At 39.7% G+C, this 17,566-nt stretch overlaps 1 protein-coding gene across 9 annotated transcripts in view; it reads right to left on the reverse strand.

Moving 5' to 3' along the window:
- TMEM269 (transmembrane protein 269) overlaps positions 1-17,566 on the reverse strand; it is a 160,628-nt gene that overhangs the window by 125,521 nt on the left and 17,541 nt on the right. For 2 of the 9 annotated variants that reach the window (XM_069240051.1, XM_069240052.1), the window contains one exon: positions 1,896-1,994. The exons of 4 other annotated variants lie outside the window; for them this stretch is intronic. Coding sequence is in view for 2 of the 5 variants with exons in the window: in XM_069240048.1 (XP_069096149.1) it covers positions 16,412-16,433 (22 nt within the window). In the remaining 3 variants the exon portion in view is untranslated. Of the gene's footprint in view, positions 1-1,895; positions 1,995-16,411; positions 16,499-17,566 lie in introns of all 9 variants that reach the window. 3 more of the 9 variants (XM_069240048.1, XM_069240050.1, XM_069240053.1) reach the window with 2 other exon arrangements.

A 17,566-nucleotide genomic window follows, 5' to 3' on the forward strand; every position in this document is an offset into this window, starting at 1 on the left:
TTCAGCAAAGCTCGGGGGGTGCACCCACGTGGTATTTGTTGGGGGAGGCCAGGTGCTAGCTTCCCCTATTCTTTTCTGGGGAGTTGTTCAGTCAATGAGGAACATCTTTGAACAACTGAGCACGACCCCCAAAGTCTTGCAGGCAGTGGCAGGCAGAAAAGAACGAACCAGGCATTGCCAAAGCTAACAGGTTTGGTTTTAGTGTGCTAATCATGAACACACAGCCAGACACTTGTTTGCATTTACCACCACTTGCAGAACATGAATACGAAGTACTTTTCCAGATGCCATTGCTCCTTCCATGCCAAGTATTGGGACGTTTTCCACAGGCATTTGCCAACTGCTTTGTGCTGTTGGCAAATAGCAGCAGCGAAGTGCTGAAGAGCGTGGCCCTAAGGAGACGGCTCAGCACAGCATGGCAATAACCTGGTTGGGGAGAAAAAGGTGGTGCGAATCTACCACTCCCGTGGTGCTGCAGGGGCCAGGCTGTGCCTTTGCCCACAGCTTCACTGGGCGTGAATCCGAAGAAACGAGACTGTTTCTGAACCAGTGATTTTTAAACCTGGTAATCTTGGGTCCAGAAACATGTTCCTAGGAGCAATGTCTATCATGCTATAGATATGCCCAGGGCATCTCCTAATGAGGCCCTGTGTAGTATTCAACTGGGGGATGAAACATTCCATGAGAGCCCGCCGTGATTTGGAGAGGATGCGCAGCTTAGTGGGTCACTAATATCTGCTACCTCAAAATGTAGTGCTCAAACTTTGTTTGATCGTTCCCCATCAGTAACAGGCAGAAGGTACACAAGCCAACCTTCTGAAAAATGTTCATGTCGATGCAGTACATTTTACAGACATATTACAGGACATTTCTTTCTGCTGGTTGTATCCCTTTGCTTCTGATCGCCAAAATCTAGTTCTGCTTACCCTTGCTGGAAACCAGCAGCACCAGACATGGAGCCGGAAGGTGCAATTGTAAAGTAGCCACCCTTCCCAGCTCTGCGGGAAGATTGAGTATTCCATCAAGTAATGATGGCAAAAAATAGAAAACATTCTTCATGTGCACGTTGTGTAAGTTACAGATTTGATTTAAACTGCATCCATTTTCTCTCAGTAATGAATTCAGTCTCTGAAAGAAGCCGAAACGAACTGCAGCTAAAGGAAAACGATTCGGTTAGCCACAAAAAAAGGCAGATAGAATGCTTAGTTCAACTTTAAACCATTTATTTAAGCATGGATTTCACATTCCAAACCGATATGGCCAGGTAAGTCAAGGCAGTTTCAGATCCATACAATAAACATAAAGCCATTCGAACCGTATAAACATCTGAATAATTACGAGCTATGGTTTTCTGGTAATTGAGTTCCACTGGTTAATAATGTAGTCACAAAAAATAATCAATCGAGAAGTTTTCTTTTTTTAACCACACTTGCAGCTATACAAGATTAAATGGCATCAGTGGTTTACAAAAGTTAAGTACTTAATCTATAATTGTAGCCAATAAATCAAAACAATGGTTAAGGCAATGATAGTCTTTGATGCTGTCAATCCTCAATTTTGTAAATAAATGAGGTAACTGAAAATAATGCAATAGAATTAATTTGAATGGTCAAAATAAGCAATTTGTTCCAGGCAAAATTATTCATGGTACAGCACCCATCCAGTTTTTTTTTTTTTAAAGAAAGAAATCTTTTTTATGTGGGAACTTGGTACAATAAACCACCTTGCCAATGGAACACCTCACTAGAAATAAATAACATCGCTATCATCATGTCACTTAATCTCTAACCAAAACTGACCATAAAATGAACGAATAAAAAAAAAACCATGCTCATAAGTCTTAAACCCTGTCATATTTAAAAAAAAATGTATTTCTTATATAATTAGACGCCTACTCTTTATAAGAAAGTGTTACGGATCAAGTCCTACTAGCGCGTTTTGCACCCTGCCCATGAGGGGTTTCCAATGCCAGCCAAGTTCATGAGATTCTTGATCTGAAAGAAAACAGTAGGTCAGAGCAAACAAAGCCAGCAACACAAAATGGAAACCAGTCAGTTTGGTTTAGTGTTTGTTTCGTTACCGCTTTAAATCTCAATACCCCACTATCTTAAGATATTTCACCCCATCCTCTATGTTCACCATCACCACCAAACGATGAACTGCCAGGTTCTCCAAGAAAATAATTGACAGCATCTCGAAGTCACTTCTGAAGCTGTTAATTGTGAAATGTCCACTTTATATTGGAGAAATACAAATACAGACGTTGACAATACATCACAAAATTTGTTCATTGCTTTTATGTTAAAGAAAAACATGAATAACATGCACATGTTTTAGATTAAATTAACTAAAGTCATTTTCATAAAAAGGTGAGCTTTCAGTGTTTACCATCTGGACAGAACAGGAGATAAGCAGGACGCAACAAGGCAGTTCATCATAAAAAGTCTTGTGCCTACACACAATGTGACACACACACCTAATCAGCAGATGGTAGAAAAACGCTATATATTTCGGGTATTATGTTTGCGACCCAACTAAATGGAGAGTACTTGGCAAAAGTATTTTTTGTTGTGATTAACTTGTCACCTTACAAAATGCACAGCACAATGCAGGAACTCTGCACAATCTAGCTTAAAGTACCTCAATTCGGTTCTGATGAGGACATTTTAGTTATTAAATTCTTGGCCCTTCCTCGTAAACTGTCTTTAGTGTTTGTAACCCAATTAGTATCCATGCTCAGACTGGTCTTAAAGAACCAAAAGGACTATAACGTAATCCCAGGAAAGGGGGTGGGTGTATAATCTAGAGGTGTGCTGAAAGTTTGAGTCCAACCTTGGTTCCCAATGGATTCAAGAAAATATATTGCCATTGTAATTTCTTTTAGACAGATGTTATGTAATCAGCTATGTGACCTTTAGAAAGAGTGGACATTTAGGAGGTAGATTAACATTTTTATATTCTTTCTAACTATAAAATGGCTGTGAAATACATTAAGCATAGTTCATTTTCACTCTAACATTCAAATAACAGCTCCAACACTACATCAGAACATTGAGCAAACCTCAGGACAAACTGGTTACTTGCCTGCCGTAGTGGTTCTCCGTCACTGATGTCAACTGCAGATTCAAATGTTATGGATGTCTTCAAAATCAGGATGAAGAGCAAACAAGATGTGAAAATAGTCTTACTTTTCACGCTAAATCACCTTTGGAACGAGCAGTGCCCCTTGACACCAGTCAACAATTTTAAACTACTGGGTATTATCTTCATCCTATCTTTAAAAAAAAGCATAGAAATGTATTTCCTTTCACTAAGGAAAACCATCAGGAAAGTGGGGAGAGGAGAAGGGCATGGTAGGAGGGGACAGGGCAAGTGAGAGCTCACCTCCTGGGTAGGCTAGGGATACCAAAGCTGAACAACTTACTGATACTATTATCTTATAGGACAGGATCCTAAAACCCTATAACTGAGGACCCTGGGACTCGGTTTATCTTATGTTTTAACTCTCAAATAATGGTTGAACCCAAGTGTGCAAATACTACAAAAATCATTTTGTTTAGAAAATAGATTTAATTCATAAATAATCTGATTTCACCAATTACCTCCTGTCCTATGATAGAGATGGTTGAAATTAAACCAACGTTTTTCCAGTTTTGGTCTAACACGGAGGAACCCACTGAGTGGAAATCTATTGGCGGAATCAGAGCCATCTCAGACTGGCTGGAGGAAACTCGAACCTGGGGTGTTGGTCAAGCCCTGTTGCTTATACCTCAGAATAGGCAGATCGTCAAATTAATCTGGATGTTCCTTGCTTTTCTATAAACACGTGTAAGCGGTGATTAGGCCAATTCCAGTTAGAACTGAAGTCAGCCCCGCATCTAGGAAGAAACTTGTTAATGTCAGAGGATCCTTCAGCATCTCTCAAAATGTGGTATGCCTCCAAAGACTACCAGTGGGGGTAAATGCATTCAAGGGGCTTTGTGGCCCTCTGTGGGGTTCACAGGGAATATAATAGGAGTCTGACAATTGAAACGTATGTTCGACATTGGTAGCTCAGTTCAGATTACTACGGATAACTTCCAAATTCAAACTAGCAAGAATGGTACAGAGATCCATCATCTTATGGAATATACTGCACAGGATTCGACGTAGATAATCATCAGATCAGGGTGCACTCAAAGTATTCTCTTCTGTGCATAATACTCATGTAGTGGAGAATGCAAACACTTCCTTAGCACCAACTGGGACTTGTGCAGTGTGCACTTTAAGATTTGTCAAATCAGAGACTTGAAATCAGATACGTTTGTCAAACACAATTTAAATGTTGGCATTTAACATCCACATTATCAATGTGGAAACTTACACAATGATCTAATAGGTAGTGCACAAAACTACCGAACTCTAAAAAACGTAATGACAAGTATCTTTCAATGTAGATACTGGATCGGTACACGGGCTATGGAGAATCTCCCCTACTGGCTTGACATTTGCAACAATGTATTTCTCTCGCGGATGTTGTACCCGCCGGCAACAACTTTTTTCTTTAACCACTCTAGTCAAATTTGTCAGGAAGGTATAGTTCAAAAGGCGAGAGTAGGCAATAACACCTTAACACAATTACACAGTAGAACTATTTCAGAAGAATAGAGTAAGAAAGGCAGACTTCAACAAGTCGAGGTAAAGGTTCCTACATGCCCTTCAGTAATGGACCAGATACACTGCCTTTCCACTTGAATTGCACTTTCTGCTGGTAGACTACCTACAATCAATTTTTTGTTTCCCCTGGTTTTGACTTCGTCTCATTAATTTATAACGAGCATACGCTTCCTCTAGCACTTTTATATACATTTTAATTACATCAAGATCCTCCTTAAATAAAATGGGCTGAATACAGCCAGGATCAAGTTGATGGTGTGTTTCCTATAAACTGACAGCTGAATGTATCCATATCATTTATAAAAAAAAAAATACAAAAATAAAAATAAAAAAAAGTATGCAAGACACCAAACAAGCTCCCCATTCCACATCATTTCTCAATTTTTGACCTACTGAGCTAAGTACCCTTCCTAGTACTGTTTGTTGTAAGAAATATCAAGGGTAAAAGTGGCTTTATGATATCTGTTGTAGCTGCACATTATTGCGATCTGAGAGTTACCAGAGGTTCTATCCAGTACCTCAAAAAGCATCAGTTATGGAGATGTTAATTTAAAAGCCTATAATAGAAATTAACATGAAATGTAAAAAATGTGCACGTTTCAATTATAATTGTGCCCTCCACTTATTTGAACATTGCTTTTTGCCATGGCAGATGTTGTGAATTTATAGTTTAGTGAACTACTGACATGAATTAATGTTAAAGGTATTATTTCTAGAGATACAGTTGAGATGAAAAATATATTGTGAGTAATGAACATGAATTAACCGTGCTTATACTGATGTATATGGATTTTATGAAGAGTTGTGTGCAGACAAACACACATTAATTATTTCAACCATTATGCTTTAATGATGTCTGCAAATAAATGAATTAGTTTTGCATATGCTAGTTAAATGATGCGTATTAGCATAAGTGTTTAGTAATTAGTACTATATATTTAGGTTTTCTTAGCCAGACTAGGCCTGAAGATTCATTTTTGCTGCAATAGTGAGTCGTGCTAATTCGTCATGTTTCCTTTGACCTGAAATATTTTCCAAGTGTGCTTATGTGTTGAAGAATGTCTTATTGTATTGAGTTGTGATTCTGCTGACCTCGAACTGTAGCAATATTTGTTCTAGCTATCGGATAGACAAGTATTATTGAATTCAAATGTGAACTGTGGGATCATCCTGTGGTTCATGAGAAGAAACCTCAATGTTTCAAATGTTATACAAATTGTTATTTTTCAACAGAACTGTGTGAAGTCATCGAGATGACTTTGGGCCACATGTAGCAAAGTCCAATATTGCGACTCTGAAATTGCAAGTCGGTGCGACTCGCAATTTCCGAGTCGCAATATCGGATGCAGAACGGTGTCTCAGACACCGTCTGCGACTCGCTATGGGGTCGCAAAGACCCACCTCATGAATATTAATGAGGTGGGTCGCGTTTTGCGACCCCATAGCGAGTCCCTGCACTCACAGGGATGGTGGCCTGCTTAAGTCAGCAGACCTCCATGTCTGTGACTGCTTTTTAAATAAAGCAGTTTTTTTTCCATTTTGCAGCCCGTTTTCCTTAAAGGAAAACGAGTTGCAAAATGAAAAAAAATTACGAAACCATTTGGTTTCGTTTTTCCAGTGTAGGCAGTGGTCCATTGGACCACTGCCTGCTCTGAAAAAAACTTTTTGCCCACATTCACAAAGGGGAAGGGGTCCCATGGGGACCCCTTTCATTTAGCGAATGAGTTACCACCAGTGTGACACTGGTGGTAACTGCGAATTGCTTTGCGACCGCATTCGCGGTCACAAAGTAATTCTGCATTGCGATGCGAGTCGCAAATAGGAAGGGGACACCCCTTCCTATTTGCGAGTCGCATTCACAATTTGCGAGTCGGTAACCGACTCGCAAATTGTGAATGAGTATCGCAGAAGGCTGTTTGCATGGCGCAAACTGCGATTTTCGCAGTTTGCACCATGCAAATGGCTTCTTACATCTGGCCATTTGCATCTACCCTGAGAAAATCCAGATTAGTTGCAAATCCGATGGGCGTCTATAATTTTCATTGGATACTGATCTATTTGCACAAGATGGGTCCACTCGGAGGACCAATCAGAAGTCTATGGACATTTAGTTAGGGAGAGACTTTTGAAAACTTAGGAGACTTCTTAAGTGTTCGTGCTGTCACCATTTGTTCCACTCCCAAGTCTTCTACCATTTCTAGCCTTTAACTCTATGCGTTTTCCTTTGATCCTATAATGTCCTTTTTACTGATGTTGCTTAGTATTAATATGCCCAACAAATTCCTAACTGCTGTCCTGCCCTACAGTTTCCCCCTGATGCTGCTGTCTACTGATACTGAGAACCTGTGAGCGCTCTGGACCGACAAATCCTTTGTCTGCTGTCCATGAGGAGAGGTATATAATCTGCAATGCGGTTCTTCTTATTTCCTTTTCAACTTAGAGAATTTAAACTAGTGTATTTTTATAGTGATTACTAGTTAGATGATTTTCCAAAATTATTTTTGTCCGTATGTGTTAGCCCGTCCCCACACATGGAAGTCCAAATTCGTAATAGGGATAAGGATGGCCCAAACCTAAAATTTGACTGTTACTAACTGAATTTTTATGATTTACTGATGTCACCATCATCTGCTTTGAAATTTGTTTTTGATGTGCATATTATAGTTCTGATAATTTGTGTTATTCTCCTTTAGTGTTTAATTGAATTGATGTGTATTAGGCTTAATCGTTTTCCACGTTTCGGTGAGCCTATGATTTTCATGCATGTTTATGACTTAGTTTTGCATAACATTTACATTACATTGGCTCTGTGGTTGTAATAAAAATTTGAAACAAGGAGTCTTGTTACTGCAGCCAAATTGGTCACAGTATTTATATGGTCTAGATTTCTCATGTTATTGATTTGTGTTGAATAAATCTGATTAACCCCCTCTTCACTGAGTCCAAAGATCTGGTGGGTGGGATGAGTCTCACCCGCGTGTGGTTTCTGAATCAGAATCGGGAGGAGGACCCCCCCCCATACATCAGTAATCAATATCAATGTTTTTTCAATCTCATGATTTAAGGGGAATGCAAAGTCTTCCGCCTTTCCTTTTTCTTACAGGTTTTTCTGTTTTCTTATCTCCTTAATATTATGGACTTCTGCTCCACTTGACACTAAAAGCCCGCATGAAGTTTGGGTGTGAAGAGCCTTTATAACAAAAAAGGTGAATAGCCTCATAGCAAGATGATGGTTGAGTTCAAGCCCTAACTTAGACCACTTTGCAGACACATGTTAAGTTCCGAATCTGTTCTCAACAGCCCAAGAGTACTGTAAGATAGCGTTAGCCTTCCACTGGGAATAGTTCTACAAAGTCATATCTTTTGGTGACCAATGCGCAGAGATAGGTTTGCTACAATGGCTCCTCCCCTATGTGACCTTCCCACATGCAAACTGAAGGAAGGCCATCATAATCATATTACCTATTTTTGTGCCATCCAGTTTTTAGGAATAAACCAATGAAGCATTCTGAAATTATAGGTGAAGTTGGTTTCTCTCACCTTAGAAAGCCTATCTAGCTTAGTCAATCGAGGAATTGACAGGGGCAATACTGTTGACTTTCTAGATTTAGATAGTCCAAGATAGCGGGAGACTTCTTGCAATCATGACATGTGTACTAGGGGCACATTCTGTGAAGGACTACAATGTGTTTACAAAAGGCGTCCTTAGGGAATGTGGTCGCAACACGCAGAGAGACGGGCTGCAGAGTTTGAAGCTACCCCTCTCAACACGGAATAAGGTAGGCACCGAAGACTTGGCTTCTATGAACCATCCTTAAATCAACCTTTCCCTACACACGGGCCATGAGTGGTGCAAAGTTGGGGTATGAAAAATATCCCTTCCTAAATCGATTGTTGATGTTTATATTTTCAGTCTGGAGAAAATCCCAGCCTAACAGACATTGTAACGGGGTGAAACAATATTGGTTGGTATGAACGAAACTCTGCAAATACCATTGAAACAATAAAAGTTATTTGAAAATGTCAATACTTGTCCTATAGTGGATTCTTTTGTTGTACCCAAGACAGCTTAAAATAAAAGACAATAGCGTTTGGAGATTGAGTAAAAAAAAAAATATATATGTTTTTTTTTTTAAAAACGACACCCATTGCAAAGACAATCCTACCTACGAGGGAGTGGGCCCAACCGCTCAGGATTGTCAGTGTTTGCAATAAGAAAAAGAACCAAGCATTTGAAGACTTTGGGGGGGGGGGGGGGGGGGGGGAGAGAAAGGGTGAGAGAGATGGGCCTGTGACTTGTATCATTCACCCCCCAAAAAAAGTCGAGCCTTGATTACCGATAGATACTGAAGAAACTAGCATCTCCAGCTTATTCAGCATAAGCCTGCTGGAATTCTGCTAAACGTGTGACAAAATGATCCTATGCAGGAACAGCTCCGGCATTCATTCATCACCAGTGAAGAAGCTGATTAAGTATACGGCCCTCTGCCTGGTCCATAAAGTCATCTAAGAATTGATACAATCGTTATTGGCATCAGTATTTCTTCTCTTCTAATTTGCCAGTTTCATCCACTTGCCCCACCAGAACATATTAGTGATACTGACTTCTAAACTATACTAGACTGAAGGTCATTTTCAACCCAGGCTATCACCGATGAATAGTCTTGGAATAGACAGTTGGCTAGACTCTTCAATTTTGTTAATTTAAAACGTGGCCTTTCCCATTTATGTCTAAGGTTTTCTTCATGCCAAATTCGAGAAACAGCTTACAGACATGTGGGAATACATGCAATTGAAATATTCCCTAGGAATGATGAACCTTTTCAAGGGTATTACACATAATACCACTTTAATTCATTAGAGACAGAATGCTACAAACTGGGTTCACAACGATGTTATGTCTAGTTTAAAACGACTGCGGTTCATAACGGCCATCTTTTGTGATTATAGCAGCACTGCTGCAAGTTCAAAATATCCAACCAGGAAACCCTACCCAGAAGCGCGCCTATCCACTTGTCTGAACTCCCCTCTGTGGAGGCTTACTTTCCATAGCCAAAGTGCCTGCCCACTTACAGTGCTCAGTGAACCTTTTCTACATCATATAAGCTCATTTCGGACGGAACAAGTAGATTTGGAAGTGCCACCATTCGAAGGATTGAGTCTTAGCATCCAGCCATGCAACACAGTACAACTCCGAGTACCATTTCTTCCAAAAGTCCAGAGTCTATTTAAAATATAATTAACTGTATGAAAAATGGCACTCAGTTAACAGGATCTCAGCATGCAGTAAACAGGTGTGTTAAATTTGCTGTCTGGGAAGGTGATATGTAGAAGTGGGTCTTCCTTCATAAACGCAAGAGTAAAAAAAAAAACATTACAAATGAAAGCATAGTTGACGTAAAGCGTAAAGATGTAGCATGCCCGAGTCTTATTTTCTAGAATTATTAAATTTTGATTCCATTCGCAAAGAACTACATCAAGAGCTTGAGGGAGCAAGTTAACTTAAGATAAAACTTAGGAGATGCGGAAACGAGCACCGTTAGGACGTCGTCATTAGTAAGCTTTAGATTCATGGTTTTAAATAATTAGACTGGCGAATCCCATTAAGATTGTGCACTTCAAAAAAGTTAAAGTACTTTTAAAAAGAAGACTAAAATTAACTCAATGTGGACAGCTGACAGAACATGGAATTTAGTCATGTCAAGCCATGTATGCCACCTGGAAAACAAGCTGCACAGCATTTCTAGGGCATAAGTATCTATTCCATGCACGGAGACTACAGAAGTATAGTGCACATGCCTGGCGGCCTAAACTGGTTGGCCCACATATTTATGAAGTGGGGGAGATTTAAGGAGGCCATAGAAGCTCCATTTGCTCTAGTACCTGAGCCAATATTGGTCAGTCAGTCTTGCTGATGCAGACTTTGATAATTCCAGGACATATATACACACAAATGGGTGTTCAAGGGTGATATAATTAAATTCAATATCAGGAAACACAAGGCTTCATACATCAAGTAAAAAATATAAACCGCTGGACAAACAGTAGAAGTGTAAAGGTTAAGCCATCTAAGAAAAACATGTCCTTATTAATGGTTACATATTGTGTAGGAAAAACTCTGGTCGTGAAGCGGTCTTGATTTGTAACTTGAGGCGAGACAGCAATGCTTGAATTTACTTGAAAAAGTATGTGAAAATACCTGCAGTGAAGAGTCAAACATTCCAGGACACTTAAGACAACAATACTTTATTGTAAACCTATTTGGTGTCATCATTAGGTCTTTTCTACCAGGAGACACACAAGACCGTAGCTGGTAGTAACTGCTTTAACAGCACCACATAAGACTGCCGTGTTAAAAAAAAAAATTAAAAAAAAAACACACAAGATTATCTTCCTGGAGCGTCCTCTGGCTTGAGAGCAAGAGGAAATCACGTTCTCATCTTTTGGCAGACAGCACCAGGGTGACATCAGACCAGGAAGGTAGAAGTAAAATAGATCAGTGACTTTACGACCTCGCATTTCTGCATCACTTGACCGAAACGGTTCAAAGGTTTTAGCAGAACTTGAGTACATCATAAAGACTCAAGTCTGAAAAAGCAACTAAAATCAGCCAAAAAGGTCTTGATTGCGGATCATATATGGAAAACTGTGGCATTCTTCAAGTTAAAAGATGTATCCTGGTAAGACCTCTAACACAGGTTAGAGCACGCAGGACAGACGAGGTATTATACACTATTTTAACCTTTTACTAAAATGACTCTCTTAACCAATACTACTTGCAAATTTGGTAATGAATCGAAAACACACCACGTGCAGAATTTTTATGCTATCAGGCATTTGTCGTAGGAGATATCCTAAACCTGAAAACAAACCAAGCAGACATTCACCACCCAAAAGAGCCTTGCCGAGTCCCATAACGGAGGATGGGGAATGAATCTTAGTCACCTAGCAGTGCATACTACTTAAAAAATAAATAAAAAAAACACACAAATGTATCCCAGGAATGCAGCAGAGATGTCCTTAGTCTCATTTCCAGGGGCCTAAAAGGCAAATTAACTTCCAGCCTCCCAAGGGGAAACATGAGCCGACACCCAGGCACACCGAGACATAAGGGCCCCCACATTCTCTACAGACTAGTTCATTCATCCGAAACTTGGTGTATTCATCACAAATCACAGACCCAGTACTGAGGCTGTTCAGCTTTAGTGGGCAACTTCTCACTGGCATTTAATATCTTCTAGTGCAAGAGCGGGCTATAGACGTGGCAATACTTACAATTGCAGTAACAGATCTGCACAGTTCAGTTTCAGAAAATCAAGACTAACATCGCTCTAAGATAAAATAAAGTAAAGTTGTTTACTGGTTAAACTGCAACTGTCAGACAAAGAAAGAAAGGTCTAGCAGCGACCTCTGTAATTGCAAAGGGCAAAAGGAAATGTTGACATGTCCTCCGACAGCTCTCCTCATAATGAATTTAATTCAGAAATCGAACCAAATATGAACATATTTGAACTGCTAAGTGCAGCATGATCGAATTTATATGTTCCGGGTACATGGTACGCTTGAAACACTTCCCACAAACAAATATTTGTATTGAAGTTAGCCAAAATGAAAGCATAAACTGGCTACTGGGGTATAGGGGTAATGAGGCCTAGGAACCAATAATGATTTAAACTTACCAGTATAATAATAAAACATTTTTTTTTTAAACATACAAACACAATTTCATTACCTTTACCAAAGGTGCAGCATCATGTAGTGTAGCAGACCCGTAAATGCCAGAGACCTTAATTAAATCGCTAATGAAGATACGGATATATTCCATTCCCACTCGAACTGGGTGTCAGGGAGTACGTCAAGATCTCTCGAAGGACTTTTAGTCTATGAAGGATGGTTCACCATCCAAGAAGATGCAGTATAATGCTCATCCAAAAGATCTAGCGTTGTGCTACCTATTCGCTTGTTTAAAGTACAACAGAACTCTCGTGAAACTTTAAATCACCATTCTTATCTTTCAAGGATAAAAAGAAGAGTTGGTTTTACCATGTAGATATGTAATTCTTAAGAACTTATTGAGATGGGAGCCATACAGCTGGCGACCAAGTAAAGAACCTCTGAAAAGGAATGCAAGAGCCACCATGCCCCAAACTTGTGCTCCCTCTAGTGAAGGTTCAAATCAGGATTACACCAAACAAGAACTTATTGAGTAAGAAAAGTAGCGGAAGTACAGACAGGATAGCAGGATGCTTTTCATGAAATAATGTTCCCAAGATGTAAATTCCATACTTCATAAAGTCTGCTGCCAGGAGGGAACTTAGCAGAACGAATGTTCCAAAGACGATGAATTGAAAGATCTCCACCAGCCTTTTTATATGAAAGAAGGTCAATCTGCGATATGCCTGAGAAGGGCCCATATAGGTTGCAGAAAAGAGAAGTTGTAACACCTGATAATGTAAGAGCCATCAAAAGGTTTTCTTCATGAAGGGACTACATTGCCAAGTCAGCAAGAAACTGCACTGTCAAACATTAGAGACTGCGAGCCTCAGGTGAATTCGAAAATAACAGAAAATATTTCGATTTGTTGGAGAAGTTCTAAATCCAAATTACTATCTGCTGGTGCAATATTATCCATTACACTCTGCGTGGTTCTTTGGGAATAGCTGCTATACTTTTAAAATTTAAACACAGTAATGCAGAACTGTTAATTGTGGCAGGGCCTTTTAACGAGGGCTTCTTAATGTCACTTTATAAGCCCAGCCCTTGTTTTTCTTGTCTTCTTCCCTAGGTGAAACCTTCTGAACTCTTGCTGGACCCACCTACAATACTCCCCACACTGCTTCGCATCCATCTCTACCTCATGCTCTCCACCAAACTTAATTGCACATACGCTTCTGGCCAGATACCTTGTCAGATTCTAATTTTTATTTTTGCTATCAAGGTGCAGGTAAACCAAGAAGACTCACTTTATCATCCCTTTCCTTCTTTCCCTCCCTCTTTCCACAACCTGTTAGTAGAGCACAGCAAGCTGCTGAAAGCTCGAGCCAGATGCCTGGCTGTGGATCAACTTGAGATTCTCTTGGAACCAGGAGCCCAACACGAGCCAAGCTTTGATTGAAGGCGATGGGGCCGAGTGGTTACAGCTGCCGTCCATGCAACACGGTGAACCAGAGCCGAATTTCAACCTCCTGTGAAACTGGCAAATCCACCAGTCTTAGAAAGACAAAAAAAATAAACCGTTTACTCCTGTTGTGAAACGCTTCTCATGTCCTAGGGCAAGCTTTGTGCTATGCAAAAGTGCCCCAAAAAATGGATTCAGCCTGTCACCCAAGCTCTAATCTCCTACACCAAGAACATAGGCAACACATATCAACCTTTGATGCTAGAAAAATAAACGCATCGAGTGTTTTAGCTGGAGTGTGGAACTGGCAAATCAGACAAATTCCAACTTCCACCAAATTGTGAGACCCTAAGCAAATACTTTATTTCACTTATCCTCCTTTTTGCTCATTATCACACACAAGAGCAATTCCAAGTATGGGCATTCAATAAGATGTGACCTGTACAAAAAAAAAAAAGGGTTTTATTTTAATAGACTACAATGCTGTTCCACATTTAATAGAGATTTAGGCCCGTACAGGGCACACATGACCACTAACTTGCCTGTTAGTACATTAATACCAACGTAATGCTAATGGGGCACTAACGCCACAGTTCATATTTAAAAATTCTAACTGTATCTTATGTACTAAGGTCAAACACCTGAAATAATTTTTTTGATTTAAGACACCAGATCATATTCTAACGTGATCTATTTTGCAAGACGCGCATGGCAAGTATTTTCAAACATCGGCTCGTGCAAGAACTTTTACAGCCATGGCTCGGCTCTGGCTCTCCCTATTAATATGCTTGATCGCCCTTCCTCTACCTGTTTACACTCCACTACTTGAGTGTTGACTGCAGACACCATGTAACTCGCTGACAAAGCTTACACACAAGCTGTCTTGTCAACGCAGAATCAGAAAAACTCGTTCTGTTGTGTTATCTATTTGCAACTTTGGCTTGTCTAGGGAGGAGTAGGTCAACATGTATTACGTATGTTTTAAAGTGAGAAAAACCTACCAAATTCTACACTGGGAAATTGGAAGCTAGACTCATACGAGAAGGGTACCTTCAGAATGCATCAAATATGCCCTGGTGTACTGCGATTCGAATACCGAACAAAGGAACCCTTTTATCCTTGCTCCAGCAGCAAACTCCAGACTTGTATCTTGGAGAAGCAGGGTTGGCTTGGAACCGACAGTACTTTTTTTTCCTTGTGTGCTACTCTTACAATACTAAAACATTAACAACCTCAGCAACAAACACGACTGACCTGAACACTTGAGCAGGTTGAGGATCTTTTGTGAATCTCAATACTGCACAATCTACTGTTAATCCTGAATGTAGATTAAAGTTTAGGGTTTTCTTGGATAAATCAATAAAAGCGCCTCAATTTGAAGAGACCTGTTCAGAAATTCAATCACGATGACAGCAGACAAGAATCAGCTGCTGAAAGGATGCCAAATTTCAATGAAGAATAAATAAAACAATTCTGACATGCCCAGCAGCTCTAGAACCAAATACCATCAGATCAGAAAAATAAGACACTGGTTCCATTCCTCACCGTGAGTGAGTGCGACATTCAGCTTCAGGAAGAAAGGGTCCAGAAACGTGCGGTGCCTTCAACATGGTAGTTTCATGTTTAAGAGTTATGAATAGGAGAGAACGTTCAAATATAGGAACTTGCAGGAGATCCAGTGCAAAACTAAGGAAGAAAAGTGTGAATACGCAATTTCTTCATTCTAAACATATTTATTTATATAAATAAATACATCCTAAAAAGATTTTACTCTCACTCACAAATGAGAGACGGAAACAGCAATAAGTAGTAGGCTCACCTCACGGATTAGTGTGAAAAGATGAGTGACCTGATGCAGTACATGAGATTAAAACATTACTTACCCATCAAGCGGTGACTACGTATCTCCAAAAGCAGTGAAAGAGGTACCTTCCTAATGTGTCCAGTCTAAATAAAATGCTACAAGAACACATGTCAAATTATACTTTAACACTTCAACAAGTCTCATCATTTACTGCTTGGTTCAGTAACATCGCTAATGAAGTGCTTCATGGAGCTCTCTGCTCATCATCGTTTCCCTTTTTTACCAACACACTTCATAGTCCTGTAGAAAGTTATGAAAGTGTTACTTCGATTGGTACATTCATTGCTGCCCGAGAGTGCAATAAACATTTGACTGAGAATCACTTCTGGACCTCAAAGCAGCATCAACAACTCCAATATTAGGAATCCAGGCACTAATAGCATGCAATGGAACGGAAAGTAGTACTACTTAAAAGAATTGCACATTTTCCCTGGACATTTCTCTTCAGAAATTAACCACTGGGCCTATTAATAGCTTACGCAAATTCCAAAGGAAAACGTTTTTGGAAAGCTTCTAGATGATATTCCAAACAATCTTAACCTTGAACAGAATTACATTTATAACAAAATAGGAGAACAGTTCGTGGAACTGGGGGACAAGCAGATCTGCTACAAAAAAAATAATAATAATAATAATACAAAGGTAAGGCTTTTGTTAAGTCTGAAGCGCACATCTGATCAAAGACATCACTTGGTTTTTCATTTGAAAGCCTAATCTAGTTCAGATGCTAATATTATGAAATGGACTCCAAAGTTGTAAAATAAATTTCTTACCTGTGACAATAGTTCCAAGCATGAGCACTTTCTACAGTCACAGCCATGTTATACTATTCCAGTCGACCTGAGGAGAATCTTTGACCTCTATAAAAAGAGAGAAGTCTATCTGTAAAATACTCCCCTCCCCCTTTCTATTCCAGTCTGTCCAATATTGGACTACACCAAAGTATCTTTGCCAATAAAGCTTAGATTTAGTTTTTTTAAATCTGGAACAGGATTAACCAATCTCACTGTAAAGTAAGGGAATAATTGAGACTATAAACGAACACCATAACAGGATTTTTATGGTTATTGTTAATTAACTCAATCCTCTGGCTTAGAGTCCACTCACTATACAGCCAACATTTTTTAAGAATAAGCAAAAAAAGGAAGCCACTGAGGATGAAACTTTTAGGTATCTTGTTTACTACAAAAGGAAACCGGACGGAGGATACTTGTTTACGGTCCAGGGAGGTCTTGGCCAGGCAGTTCGGGCTGGACTGTTCTCATGGGGAACAGTGTCAAGACTGCTTTGCATATGGCTGGGTCCAAACTGGGGTGGCATGGTGAGCAAAAGAACGATGGATTTATCCCCGATCTGTGACTGGGGGGTGAGTATTTTAAAAGTTTCAGCACTCCATCCATCATCTTATTGTGTTACTACTGCAGTATAGTCTGGAATTTTTTTTGAAGAGAACAATTACGTTAGATGCCGTGTTTCCAACAAACTAAACCAGAGAATGAACCTCCAAGGATAAATGGAGTAGATGCAATCTCCGCATTTTCTTCAGTGGTAAGGACCCCCCCCCCCCCTCTTTATCAGTGTCCGGGTCATATGGAAAAAAAAAAGTCAGAGGACCTACAAATTAGAGGATGCCAATGTCTTACAAGGGACAAAGGAAAACTGGAAGAAACAAGGCATAGTTACTATGTAGAACATAACCTTTAATTTCTAAAAGAAGCCCTCACTTGGCCCAGAGTGTGGTACAATCCATTTTCGTTAGTCAAGCCACAATTGTGGCCCAACTCACTTTCCTTTGCTCTTAACTCCAGTAAGAAAGCAAACATTGCCTAATTAAAAAAAGAAAAAATGTAACCTACAAAGTCCAGTTTCTCAGTGAGAAATTTACTAACCTAGGTTACAATGCAGCACCAATGTTCTGACACCCAACA

This window comes from Pleurodeles waltl, chromosome 6, assembly GCF_031143425.1.
Source record: "Pleurodeles waltl isolate 20211129_DDA chromosome 6, aPleWal1.hap1.20221129, whole genome shotgun sequence".
Taxonomy (NCBI): domain Eukaryota; kingdom Metazoa; phylum Chordata; class Amphibia; order Caudata; family Salamandridae; genus Pleurodeles; species Pleurodeles waltl.